This window comes from Natator depressus, chromosome 3, assembly GCF_965152275.1.
Source record: "Natator depressus isolate rNatDep1 chromosome 3, rNatDep2.hap1, whole genome shotgun sequence".
In the NCBI taxonomy this organism is placed as follows: Eukaryota; Metazoa; Chordata; order Testudines; family Cheloniidae; genus Natator; species Natator depressus.
The window spans coordinates 47522179-47545086 of NC_134236.1; the positions used below are offsets into that span (position 1 = coordinate 47522179).

Below are 22908 nucleotides of genomic sequence, written 5' to 3' on the forward strand. Positions count from 1 at the left end.
TTCCTTTTCAGGGAGTCTTTAACACAAGCTTATTTTGTGGGGGTGAGGGGCAGGTAACAAAAACCCTGCTACAACAGTACTCATGTTAAACAGTTTGCTTTGATGCCAAAATAACATTTATTGTTATCTGAGGCCAGTTGCCTGCCTTCTCTCTAGGATTCTATTTGTGAAGTTTCTACGTCTATAAATGGAAACACTAGCTAACCAGAAATTATCACCAGCACTGCCTGATAGAGTTCTGTCTCACAACTTGAAAAGTACAGTGATATCTAATATGTAGTCAGATTAAATCACTTCTACCCAGGATCTGAGCGTCTTTTTCTGGGACATGGAGTTAGAAAAGCACGAAAAAGAAATCTCAGCAAAACACACCTTAAAGGAGAAGCTGACGGTAAGACATGTTGAGGTTTACTCTAGAAACATTTTAAACTTAATGGTGAGGAGGAAAGGCAAAGCAACTGTTGAACCTTAGAAAGGTTCCAGTTATATTTCCATGCTTCCTCCAGCCAGTGACCTTGAAGATTAGCAGGCTTAGTGTTGCATGTTGAAATTAATTATGAATGATATCTTTCAGTGGAAATGATGGAATTTCATTAGTGACATTTGTGCAGTTGCAGAGTGCAAAACTAATTCAGTACAATTATATAACCAAACCCATATCACTTTTCTTCCAGGATTTCTTTATCAGAGTGTTTTCATGCCCTTGCAGTTTATTTTACATAAACATACTTCAGTAAAGGGCAGGTTGATTAGGAAATTTTATCAGCTCATTCACTGGAAACTTGAAAATGAATTTAAACTGAAATAGGTGACCACAAGAAAAAAGAATGGTCAAAAATGCAATTTTATATCCGAGTAACATAGTATTTAAATACAGCTCTACAGTGCAAAATAGAACTTGTTAATACTAAAGGTCATTTCCCAGACATCACCAAAGTGTCATATGATTCATATTATTAAATTGATAAGCTGTACTTAGTGCAAGTGATTGCTGATTTCTTTCTTAAATAGAGATGACAATGTACTGTGATCCTAAGAGCAAGGTAATACTATTGTTGCATTATGGTCTATTATTTCACTTCACAATGGGACAGAGTTTATTCATGTTTGGCAGTAAATTATTCCTCAAGTAACCCCATTTAAATGAGACTATAGGTGGGGTGATATGTTAGTGATAATATTGGTATCAGAATCTGACCCTAAACTGGTAATTACACATAGACCCTGACTGAGATGGCGGTAGGTTGGCTAGTGAGTCTAGGAGATCTTGAAACAAAATGTTAAGTAGTTTCTCTGTCTCAACTACTATGAATTTTTCAGGTAGAAAATTAATGTTTCTTTAAACAGTACTACCTGAAGGAGTTTTCAGATACTATTTATGTTAGTATTTTGTAAGAAAGCTAGTCAATCATTATTAATACTTCAGACTATGCAAGAAATACTACATCTTTCTCATTTATGGCAAGATCCATAAAACGTAAAGAAAAAATATCAAGGGTTAAATCACTTAGATAATTTATACAAGCTGCAGGAAAAAATATGCCTTGAAGTTCTAGTTTTGTATAGATCCTGTGGAAAAAAATAATATAAACATGTAATTAAAGATTGTATCATAATGCATACACACAAGGGGGCCCAATTTTTAAGTTTTCCCAGGCAACTTTAATTCTAGCATTTCCTCACCTTTAATACTTGATTTTGCAACCTTAATGTTCTTCTAATGTTGTTTTTTAAAAAACAACTGAGAAAAACAAATTCCATTATTTGGAATCACATTGACATGCATGTGGGCCAGCCGCAGGGTTGGATCCACAATACAGACCTCTGCCACTTCAGTTAACAAAGTAATGAATAGAGGACAACAACCTACTAGTTCTATATGGACCAGACACTAGAGAAGGATGTGTATGTGAGAGAGATTTTCCCAGCGAGTTTCAGAAATACTTGGTGATGGCAGAAGAATGGTGAGACTCAGGAATCTTGAACTCTATTTCAGTTCTGGAGGGAATTGTGCTGAAGTGGTCACAGACCCTTCTGCCTGTTTCCTCTAAAACTGACCCTTTCTGCTCCTGTCTTCTCATGCCTATCCTAGGCCTGTCCCTTCTCTCTCATCCTCCGCCTCTTCATTCCAGTCCAAATCTCCTTGCCCACCCAGTTCCCATCTCCCAGACGAGAGACCCCACCTGAATCCCATTCTTCCCCACACGATGGTTCCCAGTCCAAATCCCTACCTCTCGTAATCCACCCTGGGCTTCTCATCTGATCTGAGTCTCTCCTCTTTGAAACAAGCAGATCAGCTCAATGTTCAAACATAATTTAAGAATCAGTGTCAGTTTTTAATCCAGATATCATGTATAAACATTACTGTTGATGTTTCCACATATTTGTATTCAGTGTATAGAAAACCTGGATTTGTGCTGGAAATGGCCCAACTTGATTATCATACACATTGTAAAGAGAGTGGTCACTTTGGATGGGCTATTACCAGCAGGAGAGTGAGTTTGTGTGTGGGGGGACGGAGGGTGAGAAAAACCTGGATTTGTGCTGGAAATGGCCCAACTTGATTATCATACACATTGTAAGGAGAGTGATCACTTTAGATAAACTATTACCAGCAGGAGAGTGTGGTGGGAGGAGGTATTGTTTCATGGTCTCTGTGTGTATATAATGTCTTCTGCAGTTTCCACAGTATGCATCCGATGAAGTGAGCTATAGCTCACGAAAGCTTATGCTCAAATAAATTGGTTAGTCTCTAAGGTGCCACAAGTACTCCTTTTCTTTTTAGTGTATAGTGAGTGTGTAAACAAAGATAAATGCTGTATGAGATAACAATTCTATAATTTAAACTCTATGAATTAGACTACACTGCAATATTTTATATTCTGTCTTATACTTTGCTGATTGTTCCAAATATTTCCACCCTTTTGTTCACTAGAACAAAGTTCTGATCACAGGTTTCTACAGTTCTCAGAAATGTTCAGTGACTACCCAGAGACTAGTTCATACTCAAGATACTATGTGTCTCCAAAGTGGGACAGCCTCACTGTACATAAAGGAGTCATTGCCTTCTGACTCTTTGATAAATAGGAATTATTGTCCCCCTAAATTTCTGAAATCTGGCTCTGTTGCTCATTCAAACCATACTGTGGACCAGATCCTCAGCTAGTGTAAATCAGTTTATATTGAAAGTGTGGATGATTTACTCTGACCAGTGAGGATCTGGTCCTCCATATCACCAGACACCCTGAAAAGTTCTCTTTGTACATACTTCATAAATATAAGGCACTCTCTACCATCTCACTTAATAATGTCCAGACTTTACTTTAAAGAGCTCCCCTTATTTTGGCTCGCGGGAGCAAGTATTTTTGTTGTCAGGGTCTCTGGGAGAATTTTTTAAAAGTGACTGTGGAAATGGAAGGTTATGCTGGTTCTATTTTGTGAACAGTAAAGTCAAATGAGATGGATACTGGTATTCTAAAAACCCCTCTACCTCTGTTAATCTTCAATAGATCAGCCTAACCGGACTCATGGAGCTATCTTTTTACACTTGTGACTTTGTTGTATGCTCACAAGGCACAATTTATGGAACAGCCCTATTGATATGAAGGTAGATACTGAGTTCAAAATAATCTTGCTGATTCTATTCCTGATTTCTCACCCACTGATACAGGAAGAACTCTCCTCCCAGCCATTTGAAAGGCTTTTATTATATTTCACATTTTATCTATTTCCTATTTGAACAATTGTAGCAAATTGACACTGGCATCCTTAACAGAAATGTTCAATCTTTGCACTACCAATTTTCAGGTTTATAAAACACAATTGACTTTAAGGGCAAATTAAATAATGGTAAAGAAAAGAAAAGCCACAGAAGGACAACAAATTAAGCCAAACCAATATGTAGAGTGGAAAAAATAGCATGTGTTGCTTGAAGAGGCATTAGGATTGTGCTTTGAGTGATGATATGTGCTCTATATAAGAAAGGACTGAAGGATTTAGACTAGAGAATTATTATTTGCTTTTCACAAGTCATATCTGGATCCAGCTAGTACTGAACCAAATGATTTAAATCAAATCCCCCAAAGTCAAAAGTTACTATTCTGTGATGGTGTGAAGTAGAGCTTGTCACAACTCTCTTGTACAGATTTCTACAATTATCTAAAAGACACTTATGTTACCTGTGCATCTGCCTGAAAAACAATGGAGTTCCCTCAACTGATAGCTGGGTATGCACGCCCCCATTAGTAAAATGATTGCTCCCACTTGGATGTCTCAGGGACAGTGGGGATCAGGAAGGTCTGGCTAAGTGTGAGGGAGTGAGAAAACTGGGATATTTTCTTGGTAGTTTAATGTGCTGTGGCCTTCTTGATAAACCTTTTTACTTCTTCCCTCCAAACAAATGTCATACCCTCCTACTCTTCAGATTGCTTCACTGACTCCTCAGAGCACTGAGCTACCTATTCTGTAAATGGTAATCGTAAATTGACAGGTGAGTACCTAGTGCATAAATCCTCATGAAGACTTGAGGCAAAAAAAAAAAAAAAAAAAAGCCACCGTTAACAAATGACCCCGATCCTGTTGCCAGTGAGCAGAGGACAATCTCCCTATCGAGTGGACCAAAAAAGAACCCTCATACATAAAAGCAAGTGCCAAACCTACTGGAATTGTGGTTACAATTCTGTAGCATTTGTCCGTTGTCCACCCCTTCCCCCGCCCCGTCTTCCCTCTCAATACCAGACTCACTCTTCCTGCCCCCCCCACTGCTCCCTTCTTCTTCCCTTCAAAAGCCCCCTTACCCTCCCTGTTCCCTGACACATTAACACTCCCACTGCTGCCATTCCTTTTAACCTTCCTCTACCCCCAGTCAAAACAAACAGCAAAGTAAGTTGAAACTTGCGCCAGTGATCATCTATCCCCTCCATCCTCCACTCCTCATCTGGTACTGGGTCCTTGAGCCTTCAAAATCTTCAGGGTGCGATCTGTCTCTTCCTATGTATTTGTACAGTGCTTCGCATATGAGGCCCTGATCCTGACGGGGTCTTTCTTTTGCGGCTACCATCACATAACCAGTAAATGATAAATAATCCTAACCTAAACTACAGGTCTTAGGCTGTGTACTCCATCAGCGCAAGTCCCATCACCTGAACTTCTCTTCCAACATATCTAAATGTAAATAGTGTGACCGAGCTGCTGTGCTGGCTGGGTCTGTGTGTGTGGCACATCCACAGGCAGCCCCTAAAAGATGTGATGCTCCTGCCAGACGGGAAGGGCCCCTGACTCAGAGAATATCCCTGGGAAGAGTTCAGGGTGGGGCATGGTTTCTGCCCAGGGAAAGCAGAAGTGTTTTGGAGTTAGGAACAGGAGGGGAGCTGCCTCTATCCTCTCTTCCAGGATTAAATAGATTCTGTTCTTACCGAGCTCGTGCCTGTTTATGCTAACCCATCAAGAGGGAGATTGAGGTCATGCAGCAGGGCAGCCCTCTGGGATCCAATGGGATATCTTCTGTCTTCTGGCAGATCGGACACAGGTTCCATCTACTAGAATGCTACTGCATCAGTGAGCTGGTACAGCAGGCAGCTTGGGTGCAGGGTGTTGTGCTCTGGAATCCTCGTTCTCTGCATTTGTTCTTCTCTCTCCTGCCTCCAGAGGGAAATCACTTGGTTCAGGATCACTTGGCGGTGGTGAACCGACAGCTCTGCCAAAACTCTTATCTGTTCTGTTTTCTGAGCACGTCTCTCCTTTCACTTTTTCTCTCATTCTTAGGGAGACCTAAGAGGGAGCTTTTTTATATAAGTTGTGTCCCCCCCCATACTTTCCAGTCTCACTTTACTAGATTCACCTCTGAGGAGGATACATTGTTTTCAGCGCTGTTAGTGATCCCTCTTCCACAACAAGAACTGCTGCTCTGTACTGTCAAAGCACAATGCAGATAATATATTTCCCATTTAGTACCAGGCATGGCTACATTTTTCACCCTTCTTTTAGGGGGCTGCCAAGTCAGTATTGAATCAGTTCAGTTCTCCAAACACTCCATACGTTTTTATCCAACAAAAATGCACTTGGATTTTGAACTAGAGACTTTTGTTGTGAATCCTCTTTCCACTACTATTACAATATTATTTATGTTAACTCATGCAAATCCCACATGCCTTGAAAGGAGTCCCATTGAAGTCTGTGGAGCTGCTCTGAGGACTAAAGCGAGCAGTGTTTGACCCTTAGCAAGTTAGGTTAAACTTCCCACATATCAACTCTCCAGGGTTCCAGTGTGACACTAAGTTATGTTGCTCATAAGGGGAATTATGATGCAGAAGAATTTAACCTAAAATCAATTAAATCTATTGGATTCAAGCTAAGCCATAGTCAGATACAAAACTGCAAAGAGAAAAGAAGCCTAAACATGGTATAAAATGCACAATCAATGTTATTGTCAATTTGACAGCTACAATATATAACAAAAGTTGACAGTACCAGTAAGCAAATATGCTCTGGAAAACTGGAGAAAATACAGGTGTCAATTAAGTAGAACATTACATTTAAAGGAGATTGAATTAAAGATTTTATTTCTATTACAGTTCATCTCTTTGTTCCCCGGACTTTCGTTGTCTAGTGGGTTAATAATGGAGAGTTATTCTCAGCAGTGTATATCAAACACAGTACATCCCACGTGCAGTTAGTGCCGCTTTGTGTGTGTGAATAGATCATCCCAGTTTATCAGAGAGGAGTGAGTTACAGCCTGCTCTAAAGCTGGTCAGACTCCACATCAGTCTGACTTCATCTGGGAGCTTGTCATAGCTGAGTCCCCCTCATGCTGGGGATGTGTTGTCTGCAGTTCCTATGGGTTCTGAGCTGCCTTGTTCCAAAAAAGTGCAATTGTCCTGGTGGGTCATAAAGGGAGACAGGGCCACTGCAGTACCTGGTCCATACCTCTGAATGGCTTTGAAGATGAGGACCAAAGGCTTGAACTGGCAATGGGAGTGGACTGAGTGTCCAGGAGGGAGCTGAGCCACCAAGGTGGCGTGCTCTTAATGTCCTGTCTGGCCAGTGGGGTAAACTGCACAAACTGGAGCTTCTGCCTTGCTGACCCTTAGAGCCCCAGAGACCGTGACATACAATAACTCTGCATGGAGGTGTTGAATGTGTGGGTCATCTGAGAGGTAGGAGTGAAGTTTCCTAGCAAGCTGCAGGTGCCAGAATGCTTGTCACCACTGATACTGATTGTCTAGGCTTAGTGATGAATCAGACAGGACCAGAGCTGTGCACCATTTTGACAAATGAGGGGGAGATTCCTTTGATGAAAGGGGAGGACAGAAACCTGGCAAGTCCTTGAAGTATTTCCCCTTTCTGATCGGCACCACTTTACTCTTGCCTGAGTTGGGTTAAAGCGAACTGCACTTCATCCAGATGCTCGTCACCTGTAGGCATTGTGAAATCCTTGTGGTTGCATCGGTGGAAAAGGAGAGCTACAGATGGTATCATTACCACAGTCTTGGCAGCAGGTTCCTTGAATTGTCACCAAGTGGTCCCATGGAGATGCTGAAGAGGAGGAGAGGGGACCATATCCTAAGGACCCTGCAGGTGAGGCATTTCAGGGGTGATCTGCAGTTGTATATTTACTCTCTGGATCTTCATGGTGAGGAATGACTGGAACCTTTGTAATGCTGCACCATCTACTGTAGCAAAGTCATGCAAGTGGAACAGGGACACATTGTGAGCCACTGTAGTGAAGGCTGCAGAGACCTTGAGTATATTAGCACTGAAGCATAGCCTGGGCTGTGTGCTTCTCCGAAGCCTGATTGTGAAGCATGCAGAATGTTGGCAACTGTCATGTGTTTCCAAAAGATTTCCCTCAGGAATGTGAAATTGGAGATAGGATGATGTTTTCTGTATGCAGTGCTGGCTTTTTGAGGGTTTGTCCAACAAACAATTGCTTGTCCCCCCCCCGCCCCCCCACAATAAAAAGGTAGTTTTCATAGATTCCAAGGCTGGAAGAGACTGCTGTGAACATTTAGCCTGACCTTCTGTATAGCACAGACCTTAGAATGTCCCCCAGAATAATTCCCAGGCATGTCTTTTAGAAAAACATCCAATCTTGATTTTTAAAATGGCCAGTGTTGAAGTATCCACCATGACATTTAGTAAGTTGTTCCAATGGTTAATTACCTTCTTCTGTTCCCAAGCCCTCTTTAGCCATAGATAGTAAAACCTGTCATAAAGACAAACACTCAGGATAGCTCCTGCATAAACAGATCTCTGCACTTTTAAAAGTGCTCTTTGATTTTAAAAGCACTCAGCGTTACAGCAGCAGTTACTGCAAGTCTGTCAGTGTTATCCATTGCTAAATGAACTTTTGGAAATAGCCCTTATGACAGTAAATGATGGAAAAGAAGGGAGATGATTAATGAGAAGGGAAGATGCAATGGGGATTGTCAGAGGACTGTGCTTTCATTGTAACATTTATTACATACAGTACATGTGGTAAAAATATTTTCCATATTCTCTTTGCAGCAATTGTCAAATACCTGAACATGTCAAGTCATTTTGTCAATATTATCCCCATTGGGAGAGGTTTTAAATAGACTGATATTTAGGATAAAGTTAGTTTTAAAGGTTCTAAACTACTTTAGAAACTTTACAGAGCACTAGCTATTTTTCACATTTCACTGCCTGCCTCTTGATGTCTGTCCCCAGGTAATATTTAGACAGCAATGTTCCCAAACTTCCTCCCTAGAAATGGATTGAAACTGATTCGGAAAGATAGGACAGAGATGGACAGAAATGAAGGCATTTTTATTTTTGCAAAGCTCAGTTTTTCCCTCCTCCACATCTGTGGTATCCTCTCTGGATTAGAAAGGATAGTCCAAATTTTAGGGCATTAGCCTAAGACTTGGATTCAGTTCCCTACTCTATCACAGACTTCCTCTGTGACCTTGGGCAAGTTACTTAGCTTCCCCGTACCTTAGTTCTCCATCTGAACATGGAGATAAGAGCATTTTCCTATTTCACAGTGGTGTCCTGAGGATATACATTAAAGATTGTGAGCTACTCATTTGCTATGGTGATGGCCATATAAGTACCTTAGACAGGCAGGTTTCCTTCCATTACCCTCTTCTCTATAGCTGTGTCCCTAGTGTCATGTGCCCTCAGTCGCCCTCCCTCATAAACCTGAGCCCAAATCCAAACTGCATTATGAGGTGACACTTTAATCGTAGTGTAGCCATATTACCACCACCAAAAGAGCCAATTGCTAGAATGCAGTGAGGAGGAGAAGGCTTCATGTTCCTCCCTTATCTGGTCAGCGCCCCCTAGCATTCCTTAAAATGACCTCCCGGAGAGCTTGCTCTGCTGGGCTGGTAATTCATTATGATGATGCTACAACAAAAGCATCCAGGACCAGATTAAAGCATAGGCATAAAGGCCTTGAGTCCTGTGATTAGGTAAGACTCTTCAATTAGCTTTCATGGAAAAAAGTAAGCTCTACTCCTGGGGCATTTTATGCCACTGTGCATGCGCAGAATTCACGTCCCCCCACAGAGTTCTTTGCTTCCCCACAGAAAATGATGGGGAAGCAAAGGGAAGCTGCAAGAGCGGTGACGTGCTGCTCCTCAGCAGCACAGGAGCATCATTTCTGGCACATCGAGCAGCTGTCAAAGTTGTAAATCACTGTGTGGGGGAGGGCAGTGCTGGGGACACCAATGGCTATAGTTGGGGGAGGGGGCAATGCCCACCAAACAGAGGTGAGGCATGGGGGGGCCATGCAGGGTCACGTGCCACTGCTGGCCCCCCCCCCCCACTCAATTTCTGACTGCAGCTGGATGCCACCTCCTGGGTCCTAGTGCTGGTTATCTTCCCGATATATATGTGTGCTGGGCACTCTGTTTTTTGAACAATGGTGAGTGCCTGTGGTGGGTCAGGGAAAGGAGGTGGGGGGGGGGAAGAGGCAGTGAGGAAGGAAGGGGCATGGGATGGGGCAGGGGGAGGGGATGTGGGAGTGAGGGGAAGGGGAAGGGGATGGGGTCAGTGGGGAAAGGGCAGTGGGTAGGGGACTGTGGGGAGAAGAATGGGGAGGGAGGGGACAGAAGGCAGTAGGGAGGGGAAGAGGGATGGGATGGGGAAGAAAAGGGGATAGGGAAATGGAGCGGGGAAGTGGGAGCCTGGCAGATGGCCCATTGAACTCCCCTCCTGATGAGCCCCACTGCTCTGTACCTGGACCACCCTGATGAGCCCTCCATTGAGCCCCAACCAGCTGCACCCGGGCCACCTGTTAAGCTCCTCACACCCAGACCCCTCATGCTGAGCCCCATCCCCCACACCTAGACATCCCTGCTAAGCCCCAACCACCTTCACCTGGACCCCCCTGCAGAGTCCTATTGTCCCTGTACCCGGAACCCCTCAATGAGCCCCTGTGCACCCAGATCCCCCACTGAGCCATCTGCACCCAGATTGCCCCACCTAGAACCCTCTCGCCCCACAAATCCTCTCACCCCATCCCTGGATCCCCCCACACTGAGCCCCTCCACACTTGGATCCTGCTGTGCTGAGCCTTCCTGACCTCACCTGATGCTGAGGGGCAGGGTGTTTCTGGGGAAGGCCCTGCCCTTGCACTGTTTTAGGGTCGGGTTTAGCCTTACCGCCGTGTCCCTGCCCTGGGGAGGGGCAGGGGGCGGGAGCCTGCAGGATGGTTCATGCAGCCAATGGCCTGTGCTCCCCACTGCCATGCTGGAGCCTCCACATTTATTTATTGATAAATAAAATTTGCTGAATTTTGCAGAATTGTAATATATTGTATGCAGAATTTTAATTTTTTTAGCATAGAATTCCCTCAGGAGTAAAGCTTGTAGCCCTCATGGTTGCAAAGAGAAGCTTAAAACCATTGCTGGAGCGTAACCGGTACAGTCGGACATCTGCCTGAATGAACAGAACGCCTGGAACAATAGCTTTAAGAGGTGTGAAGTTCCCTGTACATCTCAATGGGGTATTAGAACTGACCGGAAGAAGACAATTTCATTTCATAGCAACTTTCAAAGTTTGTAAACTTGTTTTCACTCTGCATTGGACTGAAAATGAAACCTTTTGTATGTTTTCATGAAAATGAAATTGAATTGGAATGTTCGTTTTCAGCTCAAAACCGGAGCTTTTAGATTTGGGAGAGGGCGGGAGAGAGAGAGAGAGAGCGACTGTCTGTTTGTCTCTCACCTATAGAGTGGTGGTTAGAACACTTGCCTGGGATGTGGGAGACCCACATTGAAGTTCCTGCTTTGCCTGATGCAGAGCAGAGTTTCATCCGTGATCACCCTGAGATGGACAGTGCAGTGACTTGAGCCTGGGTTTCCCACATCCCATGGCAGGCTGTAGAAGCGTGAGAAAGTCTCCCTGTCTCTGTGTGCCCTAGACAAGTTTTTAGTGAAACATACATGTCTGCAAAACAGCATATTTAGCTGAAGTTTCATTTCATCAAAAATGTTTTGTCCAGATCTAGAGTTAAATCCAAGATCCAATTGCTCTGCAGGCAGCAGGGGTTGGTAGGAAGGAGAGGGTTCAGCATTCCAGTGCATTCACCTAAGCACTGACTGCTGAGGTAAGTACTCTGCTGCCACTCTTGTCTCTCTGGGGGCCCCTGTACCACCAATCCAAGTGGGGAGCAGATCAAAATTAGGAGTGGCATGATGGGCATGGAGCCAATGAGGGCCCCATGGCTTGGTGTAACCAGGGTGTAACCATTGCCTTAATCCAGTTTTGCAAACATCATCACATTATAACACGATGTCACCCAACCAAATCTGATGAACCTGTGTTTGTTCATGAGACTCAAGCAGGGTTTGTGTGGATCAGTTTGAATTTCCATCAGAAGCATTTATCCAAACTGAATTTTTTATTGTGCTTTATCATGGTACATCTCAGAAACTGACATGCTTGTTGTCTGATAACAAGCACTGAAGTATCGGATTTATTATAAACATAGCTGGTTGTGTCAACTCTAAGGATGCTGAAGACTTTCTATTATAAGATCCAGTTTTCAGTTGCTTATAACTTTGCCAAACTTTAACTGTTTGGCCTAAAATGTTGCATGCTGATTGTCTGCCTCAGGCTGTTTTTTTTTTCTTTTCTTTTTTTAAAGTTTCAGCCAAAATAATTCAGCCATTTCAGAGAATAGTTAGGGAAAAATACATTGTTTTGGACATGCTATAAAATCCTAAATACTCTGAAAAATGAGTCTCTAGATCCTGGAATCAAAAGATACTTAGAAGCCTCTCTGCCTCTTGCAGGTGCCTTAGCCTATCATTTAGACACCACTGTCATTCTCAAAGCCTCTGCCCAGCTGCCGCCTAACTCCTGGTGGTGCCTAAGTCTCCATGGCGACAAAGTTTCTGCTGGTTGGTATTTTCAAAGCCATGTAAGCCCTGATGCCACCACACAGCTAACAAGCAGCTCGGAGCCCTAGCTCAAACCAGAGGCCAGGGGCATCATTTCCGAAGAATTCTATGGGTAGGTGTGGGAATGTTCTATCCTGCAAAGTCTGGGGGAAGGGGAGGCAAAAAGTGGAAGACCTAATGGAGCGTATAGATCTAAGAAAAGTCATGGGGGGCAACCGCCCTCTTTGTCCCATAACAAACGATGCTTCTGCCAGAGGCCCTAAAGCAGGATACTCAAACTAGGTGAGGGAATACTGTCTTGCCTGTGGGGCTAATCCTGTTGGTGTGCTCTCGAGGTCCCTTTCAGTTCTATCTTTTTTTGAAGTGGATCAAATCTTTTTGAAGTGATCAAAGCAAATAATCCTATGAAGCAGTTACATGCAATGAATATTAATAGATTATTGGGCTGCACACAACATGTCAGCAGCCAGGGGTTGTTCAGAAAGTCTACGAATGAAAGCATAGGTGAAGCAATGGATACAGAATGGAAATACACACCCTCACCCTTAAAAAAACATGCTAATGTAAAAACACTGGAAGGGGAAAAGAGTGGGAGAGAGGAACAGGGGTGTAAAAACAACGTAGAGAAAACCAACTCAGAATTATTTTGGGGAAGTTCTATCACCTATAGGAGTGTGAGACTATGATTATAATGGTCCCTTCTGGCCTGGGAATCTCTGAATCTATTAGGAAAGAGATGAAAAGTGCAGCAATACTGAAAACTATAAATGCAATCCTTCAATAAACCGGAGATTTCAGAAAGATATTGAAGAACAAGGAGGGAAAAGAGAGAACAAAAAGAGGGGACACGATGGGTTGGACTTTCCATCCCCTTGCACCTTGTGTAGCCATTTACATCTGTGCAAAGTGCTCAGTAAGGTTTTTTGATTAATCTAGTACAACCACACTTTATTCCATTTATAAATAGTTTACATAGAGTTAATAAATAATTCCTAGATTTTTTTTAAAATGGGAAATCAATTGTTAGACTCCAACAGATCGACAGATTGCTTATAAATGTGGCTTATATCCATCTATGTCACCTTCTACTGATGTGTTCATAACTGTCTGACACATAGAGATCATGTCAGTAACATACATTAACATCTATTAATCATTAAATATTTATAAACCAATCACAAATCCTTATTGTAAAATGTGACCTCCTGCAGTGTGTCCTGTATTGCATAGGTAGGATGTTTAGATATATGGAGTGAAATACTGGCCCTATTGGAGTCAATGGAAGTTTTGTCATTGACTTCCTTAGGGCCAGGAGTTGCCTCGTCATTGAGAGTGATTCTGGAGAATTACTCTTTATTTACCATTATCAATTTGCCGTTGGGTTCCACACATCACTACTATTCTCGAAACTGAGTTTTACACAGGACTTACCTCTCAACCTCTCTGGCATCCCAAACATGGCACTTGGCTGCATTATTTACTCATCTTTCAGACTCTCTTCAGGCATTAATAGTTTTTTTTAAATGGCACCTCTCCTTGCAGAGATTCCAAGGGTAGCAATATATCTAGCAATAAAATTTTCCCTCATGCCCTCGAGTAACTGTCTGAGTACAACCTTGCTCTGTGTGAAGGAAAAATGTCAGCGTAGGAAGAGGGCAAGAGACGTACTGCAGTAAAGAATCCTTTCTAGAAATGCATAGGTACTTTGCTTGATTTACTTTACTATTATTATTTCCATGGTTAGTTTCCCTTTGATTTCAGGTTATGTCCATCCTTGGCTGTTGTTACTTCAGTGTTGAAGTAGCCTGCTCACTCGTCAGCATATTGTCCCAAAACAATACATCACATTTTCGTGTGATCTCTCAACCTTCCATTTCTTCTGAAGTGTTTGCAGAAGTTTGTAGCACTATGGTTCACCACACATCTCCAGAGGTATGAGACAACTGATACGTTCCAGCTTGACTTTAGTTTTGGGCCTAGGAATGAGATTGCCCTTTGCAGCATGCTGATTCAGGGGTATGTTCTATATTAGTAACCAGTCATTTTAGCATAAATGACCATGGAGCAATACTGGATGATATAAATATAATGGTGGGATTGCCTTTGTTTGCAACACGTTGAACTACATCATTGCCAGTTTATTACCATACTCATCTGATAAATTTCAGAGTAACAGCCGTGTTAGTCTGTATTCGCAAAAAAAAAAAAAAAAAATTGGTTAGTCTCTAAGATGCCACAAGTATTTAGATAAGCTATTACCAGCAGGAGAGTGGGTTTGTGTGTGTGTGTGTGTGTTGGGGGGGGGGGGACGAGAAAACCTGGATTTGTGCTGGAAATGGCCCAACTTGATTATCATACACATTGTAAGGAGAGTGATCACTTTAGATAAGCTATTACCAGCAGGAGAGTGGGGTGGGGGGAGGTATTTTTTCATGCTTTGTGTGTATAAAAGATCTTCTACACTTTCCACAGTATGCATCCGATGAAGTGAGCTGTAGCTCACGAAAGCTTTTGCTCAAATAAATTCGTTAGTCTCTAAGGTGCCACAAGTACTCCTTTTCATCTGATAAATGTTCTGTTGGTTCTGACGCCTCTCCAGGAGCTAGGCAACTAAGCCAGATTAATTTCCCACTCTGCCTGATGAGGAGCAGGGACACAAATCTGGGTCTCTCACCTCCTATGAGAGTGTCCTAACCATTGGACTATGGGACATTATGGGGGAGGGCTTTCTCAGCCTCTCTTGTTGAGGCTGTTCCACTGTGTGTAAATAATTAAATGTTCTCTGGCTCGGAGAGACTGTTGCAGAATGCCTCTTTAACCTAGTGGTTAGAGCATTCAGTGAGGAGGTAGAATACCCAAGTTCAAATCCCTGCTCCCCCTTAAGCAGATGGTGTAATTGGACCGTGGTCTTTTATGTCCTGTGTGAGTGCTGGTAACTACTGGGCTAAAGGTTGTAAGAGGGTTTTCTTCCTCCCCTTGCCATTCTGTGTTGGTTAAGATGTGCTCAGAGCGTGTCTACTGGATTGGACCCCAAAAGCAAGAAAGATGGGGCAATGCCTAGCTTTGTGAAACCTGTTGGGGCTTAGGTGTAAGTTAGGGGCCAAAGTATGGTGTTAGGTGCCTTGGGGACTTTAATGGTGGCTACTTAGGCATCAACTGAGCAGAGGATTTGTGAATGCCAATGACTCCTAAATGCTGGACTTAGAAACCTCAAGTGCCATCACTGAATCCCACCCCTAGTTTTCCTGCCTGCTTCTGCTTTTCAGTCATTAATAGCGCCTCTGTAAGGCTTGGTAAGGTGAAGAGTGAGCAAAAGGGTTCATTTTCAGTCTGTCACAAGAGTTAGCTCTTATTATACATCTCTTGTAACAGATGTTGTAATACAACAGTTCAATTTATGGCTGACATTGTAAATAAGGAGTCTGAGCAAGACATGAAATACTTTTTGACACAAACAGCTCTGAGATGTCCATCCAAGCTCAAGTGCTGCTTTGGTTGTGCCTAAAGCTGACCTCTTAGCTTCGGTTTAGAAAAAAAACATGCTTATACATTTAAAAAAATAACCTATGTGGATGTTTTAGTGTATGAAAGCAATTAATTCTGATGGAAGCTGCATGGCTAACTGACATCACTGCTTTGAAATGGAGGGGATAGGGCTGGTTTCTAGCACATATTAAAACCCTTTAAAGAGCACTTCTTCCCTTACTATCCCACTCCTTCCTTAATAGTAGGGCTGCAGCAATTCAGTCACCAGAATGAGTTACACAATAAGATTTTAGTGTACCCCAGCAAAATAGTCTGTAGTCAAATTCTGCTGCTATTCTTAGCAGTTCCACGCCCTGTTCCCAAAAAGATGGAAGATGAGCCTGTTGATAATGAATCATATTGGTGACTGACAGACTGGATAGTATCAAGTAGATGTTTGGCTTCTACACCAACTACCCTTATGAGTAAACAGCTCTACTAAAATAACGTACAGGGAGCAGAGAACCAGACCAATGGAAGGGAAGTTGCTTTAAAGTTGTAACACTAGGCCAGATCATGGCTCTCACGGTGACTACTTTTGTGTCATTCCATCAATGCAAAACTGGCTTAGTTTAATTCAGTGGTGCCCAACCTTATTACATAGGAGGGCCACATAAACTAAGCGCATCCTTATGTGGGTCAAACACATTCTACATATGTTACTAAGATTTAAAGTCACCTGTATTGATCTATCTATATTTTAGGTTCAGCTTGTTTTGGTTGTATTTAGATAGGTTGTTTGTATGTACAGTACAGTCTATTTACACACTTGTGTAAACTAAAATGATGTAAAAACGATGACAAAATGCCATTAGTATATTGTGTTGAAGCAGGCCTCAGGCTTTATTAAATGCTCTAGCAGGCCAAAGGTTGGACACCCCTGGTTTAACTGATTACCTGAGGATTAACTCAGAATAGGGGGATCCCTGGGTGGAGTAGGGCAGACATAGCAGGCTTTATGCTGCCCCATCCTGGACTATTCCCATATAAGCATGTTGGGGGGCTCCTGTGGGACAGCCACCTTTGTTCTCCCTGGATCCTACACCAAGCCTATTTTGGACAGACCTGAGCGTTAAGCCCAGTCTCTTTAACTCACCTGTGTTTTGCATGAATGTTGCAGCAGGTATAGCCCTGTTTTGAGGAGTCTGGGCTCAGACCACTGTGGAATCTTACACACTATTGTCCAAGTTGTGGCATGTAACCACTTGCCCTCTTTGGGAGCTGCATCGCTCCAGGAAGCAATTATGGATCAGGAAGTCAACCCCTCACCAGGCAGCCTGGAGAGCAGATGGTGCAGGCCACACGAGGAGAAGCCCATTTTACGAAAAGATCTTTGGTGTTGCCTGTTCTTCCTTGTTGGTCTCATTTGCAGGTTTCTTGAGTGTGTGTGGAATTGGTGCTATATATTTTCTTAAAGGCCTAGTCCTCCCATGCAGCAGAGAGAGAGAGAACTTGCAGTGAAAACTCATCCATCTTAAAGCAGTGGATATGGAACTAAATGGGTTTTACTCCCTTCTTAAAAATGTTGTTGCCCCTTTTTGACCTGAGCAATGGACAGGACCTTCTGTCCCCGAGGTAGACCTCAATCTTTAAGGAATAAGGACTGTAAGACCTGACACTGACCACAGCCCTTGTTAGAGATGGGAGTGTGTGATCTTCGGTAAGCGTGCATATAGATTATTTTGTTTTTAATATGTTTTCTCTGTAATGCTTTCACCTTGAGAATAAATGTGCTTGCTTAGAAAGAGTGGTGTGGTAACTTAAAACCATGGGCAATTACAACTGTTCATAGCTTTTGAAGAGAAAGCAAAGCAAAGCAGAGTTTGGTTTTTGAGTGGCCTTATTTATAGGAGAATTCACAGTGCAGGCAGGGAACTGTGAAGTCTGGAAATATCATGGCCAGAAAGAAGAGGCATGAAGGTCTCCACCCAAGAGAGTTGACATATGGGGAGCCAGAATCATAAGAGCTGGTGTCCTTGTTAGAGCATAGAGGGGGAATATAAGTGCAATTGCCCTGAATTGTGACATCAAGAACAAAACGAGCAGTTTCTTAGCTTATAGTCCCAAGTCTTTTTAGCTAACAGACCCAAAAGCATGCGCTCTAGCTTTTTCCAGAGTCAACTTGTGTATACAGGTGCTCGGCTCTCTTCCTGCTTCTTAGCCTCCCTAGTTTCCAGCTTGTCTTTCTCACCCTTCTTCTGCACCCCACCCCCACCCCCAGCCTGCTCACAATACCCAGTTAAATGAATATGCACACACAAGCAACTTCTCTCCCATCCCCCACCTGGTCACTATACCCAGTCAAAGGCTATGTCTATGCTACAGACCTTACAGCAGCACAGCTCTACTGCTATAGATATAAGGTCTCCCATGTAGCTGCTCTTTGCTGGTGGGAGAGATCTCTCCTGCTGGCATGTGCTGTCTACACCAGCATTTTTGTTGGTGAAATTTATGTTGGAAATTTAGTGTGTTTTTTCCACTCCCGTTACCAACAAAAGTGCTAGTGTAGACAAAGACAAATCCTTGGCCCGCATGGTGCTAGTTCATGCGCAGATGTTATTAGGCCTGGTTTTAGGTGTGGCTCCATAAATGTTCCTTTCAACTACCTTAAGTGAAGGGTTAACATGCATCTTAACAAAGTTTTAACTCAACCCATAACAAGGTTTCACCCAACTCATAACAATACTTTTCAAACGACTTTCAGTTTTGTCCACTAATCACAGACAGCCCATTTCTGGGAAGATTTAAATGTTTAATAAGGAATTTAAAGAGGATTCTAAGTACAGCTGCTCTAAAGGTCACAGAGAATTTTTTGATTAATGCTTCCTCCTTTGTGTGTGTTCTCCCACCTTCCTTTTAATTTTTCTATTTTTGTCCCTATTGTTGGCAGCCATTCTGCCCCTTACTCTTCAGTGGGATGGCAGGTGAACATTATCCACAGAGGCAGATGCTGCTGATGGATCAGTGAGGAAAAGTTACTGTGAGAATAAAAACAAAGCCAGTCTCTGCCTCTGACAGTGTGAACATTAGCTTGTAAAACTCTTGGCTCTGAGCCTGACAACACAAATCCATTCCACAACTTTTCTCTCTCTAATGGCAGAGGAATTCATTGCTACAGCGATGGGTTGGCAGAAAGTGCTACTTACTGCTTTGCAAATGAATTTACACTTTGATGTCAAGTCTTTACCAAGTCTGAGCTATTTGATTTCTTCTAGGTTATTAGGAATAATATTTTCACTTTAATTAGTTCAAAGTGCACAAATGGTAGAGGGAAAAAATGATTTAAGTACATCACAAGTCCTCCCATGTTCAGCTGAGTCAGTCAGCAAGCATCCAAGAATCTCCAGCACTAGAAGCATTCTTGTTTTGCGGAGTGTCATTTTGTGCAGCTACTAGGGTGTTAGCAGCCTCTTGAGCAGCTAGTGAGGAGGTCCATTTTACTTCTGGTAGAATATTCTGGTGTCCCAAGGATGTCCCTCCTCCAAAAAGAAAGAGAGAGAAATTATTTCTTCATGCCCATTTCTATACAGCTCAGTTGCTGTTGTGTCAGAGCATTCATTGCCACAGTAAAGTAGGGTCTGAGTCGTGAAGTTCAGATCTAGAACTGTAACCAAACTACCAGAGATCCAGTTCGGCTCCATCATATAGAGAAGGGTCTGTACCATGAAGTCCATATCTAGATCACAAGTTCAAGATAGTTTAGATCTACTGTTCCGGTTTGGGGGCCCCGTCTAATTTTCAATAAATCATCATGATGCAAGTGTTCTGTACTCGTCATCTCTGTCATACCACTAATGAGAAGATAATAGCTTAAATATATATAGTGCCTTTCCTCTCCAAGGATTCCAAAGTACTTTTTAACTTGTGCTATCTAATGGTCTAGAAGAATAAACAAAGGGTTGGGGGTCATGAGTTCTAATCTTGCCTCTACTACTAACTTAGGGCAAAGCTTTGTATAAATCACTTCACCTTTCTGTACAGTGAAATACTTATTTCACCAAGATCTTATTAATGATTAGATAGTGAATGTCTGTAGAGTGCTTTGAACACATTAAATAAAGCTGCACTGATTAATGCCAGCAGAGAGTCTGGCCCATAAATAGCTATTATCAATGCTCACTTTTATTGCCTGTTTTATAAAAGGATTTAGTTCACCACTGAAATACAGGTACCTTTGGGTTAGAGTGTGGGTGGCAGCTGTTTAACAGTGTATGTGCACAACCCTTTAGGTGGGAAGTTAAGGCTACTATAGATAAATGAACCTGCGGGGAAATTTTGGATTGAAATATGGCCAGGGTCCCAGGCGAAATATTCTTGCTGTTGTGAAAAGTGCTAACATGTTCAATGGGCATGATTTTTAATGGTGAGCACCGTGGTTTTAAAAGAGTTCTGAAAGAGCTGAAACTGTGACACCCTAGTAGATACATCAGTGGCATTAAATAATTTACATAAATTTTCTCTGATGCCTTTTATCCTTTTCTATTTATTTTTCTTTCATAATTTTATTATAGTTTATATTTAGATTTGCCTATTTATGCACCTCACATTTTTGAATAATTGATGCTGATAGTTGTAGTTTTTTCTCACATAATCTGATTTCATATTGTACTATGTCCTGATTCATAGATTATAAGGCCAGAAGGGATCAGCTGGTCTCACTTCCTGCATAACACAGGGCATAGGACTTCCCTGGATTAATTCCCATTTAAACTATTTTATAGGAAAACATCCAATCTTGATTTAAAAATTGCCAGTGATGGAGAATCCATCACAGCCTTTGGTAAATTGTTCCTCGCTGTTCAAAAATGGGGTGTTATTTCTAGACTGAATTTCCAAGTCTTGCCCTTGGATCTTGTTACACCTTTATCTGCTAGACTGAGAAGCCCTTTATCCATCCAGTCTCTCTTCCCCATGTAGGTACTTACAGACTGGGATCAAGTCACCCCTTAACCGTCTCTTTGTTAAGCTAAATAGATTGAGTTCCTGGAGTTGATCACTATAAGACATGTTTTCTAAACCTGTAATCATTCTCCTGGTTTTTCAATAAACCTGCCCCAATTTATCAACATCTTTCTTCAATTGTGGACACCAGAACTGGACACAGCATTTCAGCTCTCCTCATACAGAAGACGTTCTATACCCCTAATCATTTTTATTTCCCTTTTCTGAACCTTTTTCAATTCCTTTTTTGAGATGGGGCGACCACATCTGCATGCAGTATTCAAGGTGTGGGCATACCATGGATTTATATAGAAGCAATATGATATTTTCTGTCATATTATCTATCCCTCTCTTGATGATTCCCAGCATTCTGTTTGCTTTCTTGACTGCTGCTGCACATTGAGTGGATGATTTCAGAGAACCATCCACAATGACTCCAAGATCTCTTTCTTGATAACAGCTAATTTAGTAACAGCTAATTTAGACCCCATCATTGTATATGTATAGTTAGGATTATGTTTTCCAATGTGCATTACTTTGCATTTATCAACATTAAATTTCATCTGCCATTTTGTTGCCCAGTCACCCAGTTCTGTGAGATCCTTTTGTAGCTCTTCACCATCTGCCTGGGACTTAACTATCTTGAGTAATTTTGTATCATCTGCAAATTTTGCCACCTCACTGTTTACCCCTTTTTCCAGATCATTTATGAATATGTTAAATAGGACTGGGCCCAGTACAGATCCCTAGGGACACCACTATTTATCTCCCTCCATTCTGAAAACTGACCATTTATTCCTACCCTTTGTTTCCTATCTTTTAACCAGTTACCAATCCATGAGAGAACCTTCCCTCTTATCCCATGACTTCTTATTTCGCTTAAGAGCCTTTGGTGAGGGAACTTGTGAAAGGCTTTCTGAAACTCTAAATACACTATATCCACTGGATGTCCTTTGTCTGCATGCTTATTGACCCCCTCAAAGAATTCTAGTAGATTGGTGAGGCATGATTTCCCTTTTAAAAAAAATCCATGTTTCCTTGCCCTCACCTCTTCACTAATTTTTAGTTCTGTGCTCATTTCCTCTTTATCTGTCAAGATGAGGTCTAATATTGAATTCCCCCATGTTGGATGCAACACTTTTTGAGTAAGAAAATTATCATCTATAACACTTATAAATTCTGGAGCATGAAACCTCTAGCATCTGTCCCTATAATAACACAGCTTTTTTCCCTACACAATATAAATACGTACTTAAGGAGCCAGTCATCCTCAAACCGTGTGATTTGGTGTTCTGCTGCAGACACCAATTAATACCCTGTCCTGTACTTTATCTTTTTGGACATTGATCCATAAGCATTAAAGAGAACTTTCTTCGGATTACTGGTTTGAGTCACTGACAAATGTCATTTATGAAATGGAGTGCCACTCCCCATCTCCTTTTGTCCACTGGATCCTTCCTAAATAGGTTATAACTGTTGATTTTACATTCCTATCACATAAATCTTCCCTCCAAGTTTCAGTAATACCAACTAGATCAAATTTGTGCTCATAACTGATCAAGTACAGTTTCTCTTATTACCTAGGCTCCTAGCATTGATGCACACGCAACTGAAGAATTTCTTCTCTTCAGATCCTTTAGTATTGCGATAAGTTTAGTAAACTTTTTTATATTTTTTGCTAAATGAATGTTCATGTCACCCTCCCCTTTTATTATTAGTTTTAATGCCCTCATGACTACTTTACCCTACCCAGCCTGTCCCCTGGCTTCTCTTTTGCTGAGGTGAAGACCATCCAAACTATAGAAGGTGGACCAGTGGTTCCACTTACCCTCTACCACTTACCTAGCCAGTGGTTCACTTCCAGAACCTTCTGCCCATCTTCCTTTGCTCATGGGACAGGTAGGATCTCTGAGAAGATCATTTGAACATTTTTCTCCTTCAGAATGCTTCTGAGTTCCCTGAAGTAATCTGTTATATCTGAGGTATCCCATGATATTGACAGTGCCGAGATGTATCCCATGACCATGTCATTAGGGTCGATATGCACCACTGCCAGTGGACCTTTGCCCAT

At 42.2% G+C, this 22908-nt stretch overlaps 1 protein-coding gene across 9 annotated transcripts in view; it reads left to right on the forward strand.

Moving 5' to 3' along the window:
- Positions 1-237: 237 nt before the first annotated feature.
- Positions 238-22908, forward strand: part of MLIP (muscular LMNA interacting protein) — a 168108-nt gene continuing 145437 nt past the window's right edge. For 3 of the 9 annotated variants that reach the window (XM_074947825.1, XM_074947827.1, XM_074947826.1), the window contains exon 1: positions 239-391. In XM_074947825.1, the coding sequence (XP_074803926.1) occupies positions 329-391 (63 nt within the window). In that variant the 5' untranslated portion in view covers positions 239-328. Of the gene's footprint in view, positions 392-22908 lie in introns of all 9 variants that reach the window. The other 6 variants (XM_074947828.1, XM_074947831.1, XM_074947832.1 and 3 more) reach the window with 3 other exon arrangements.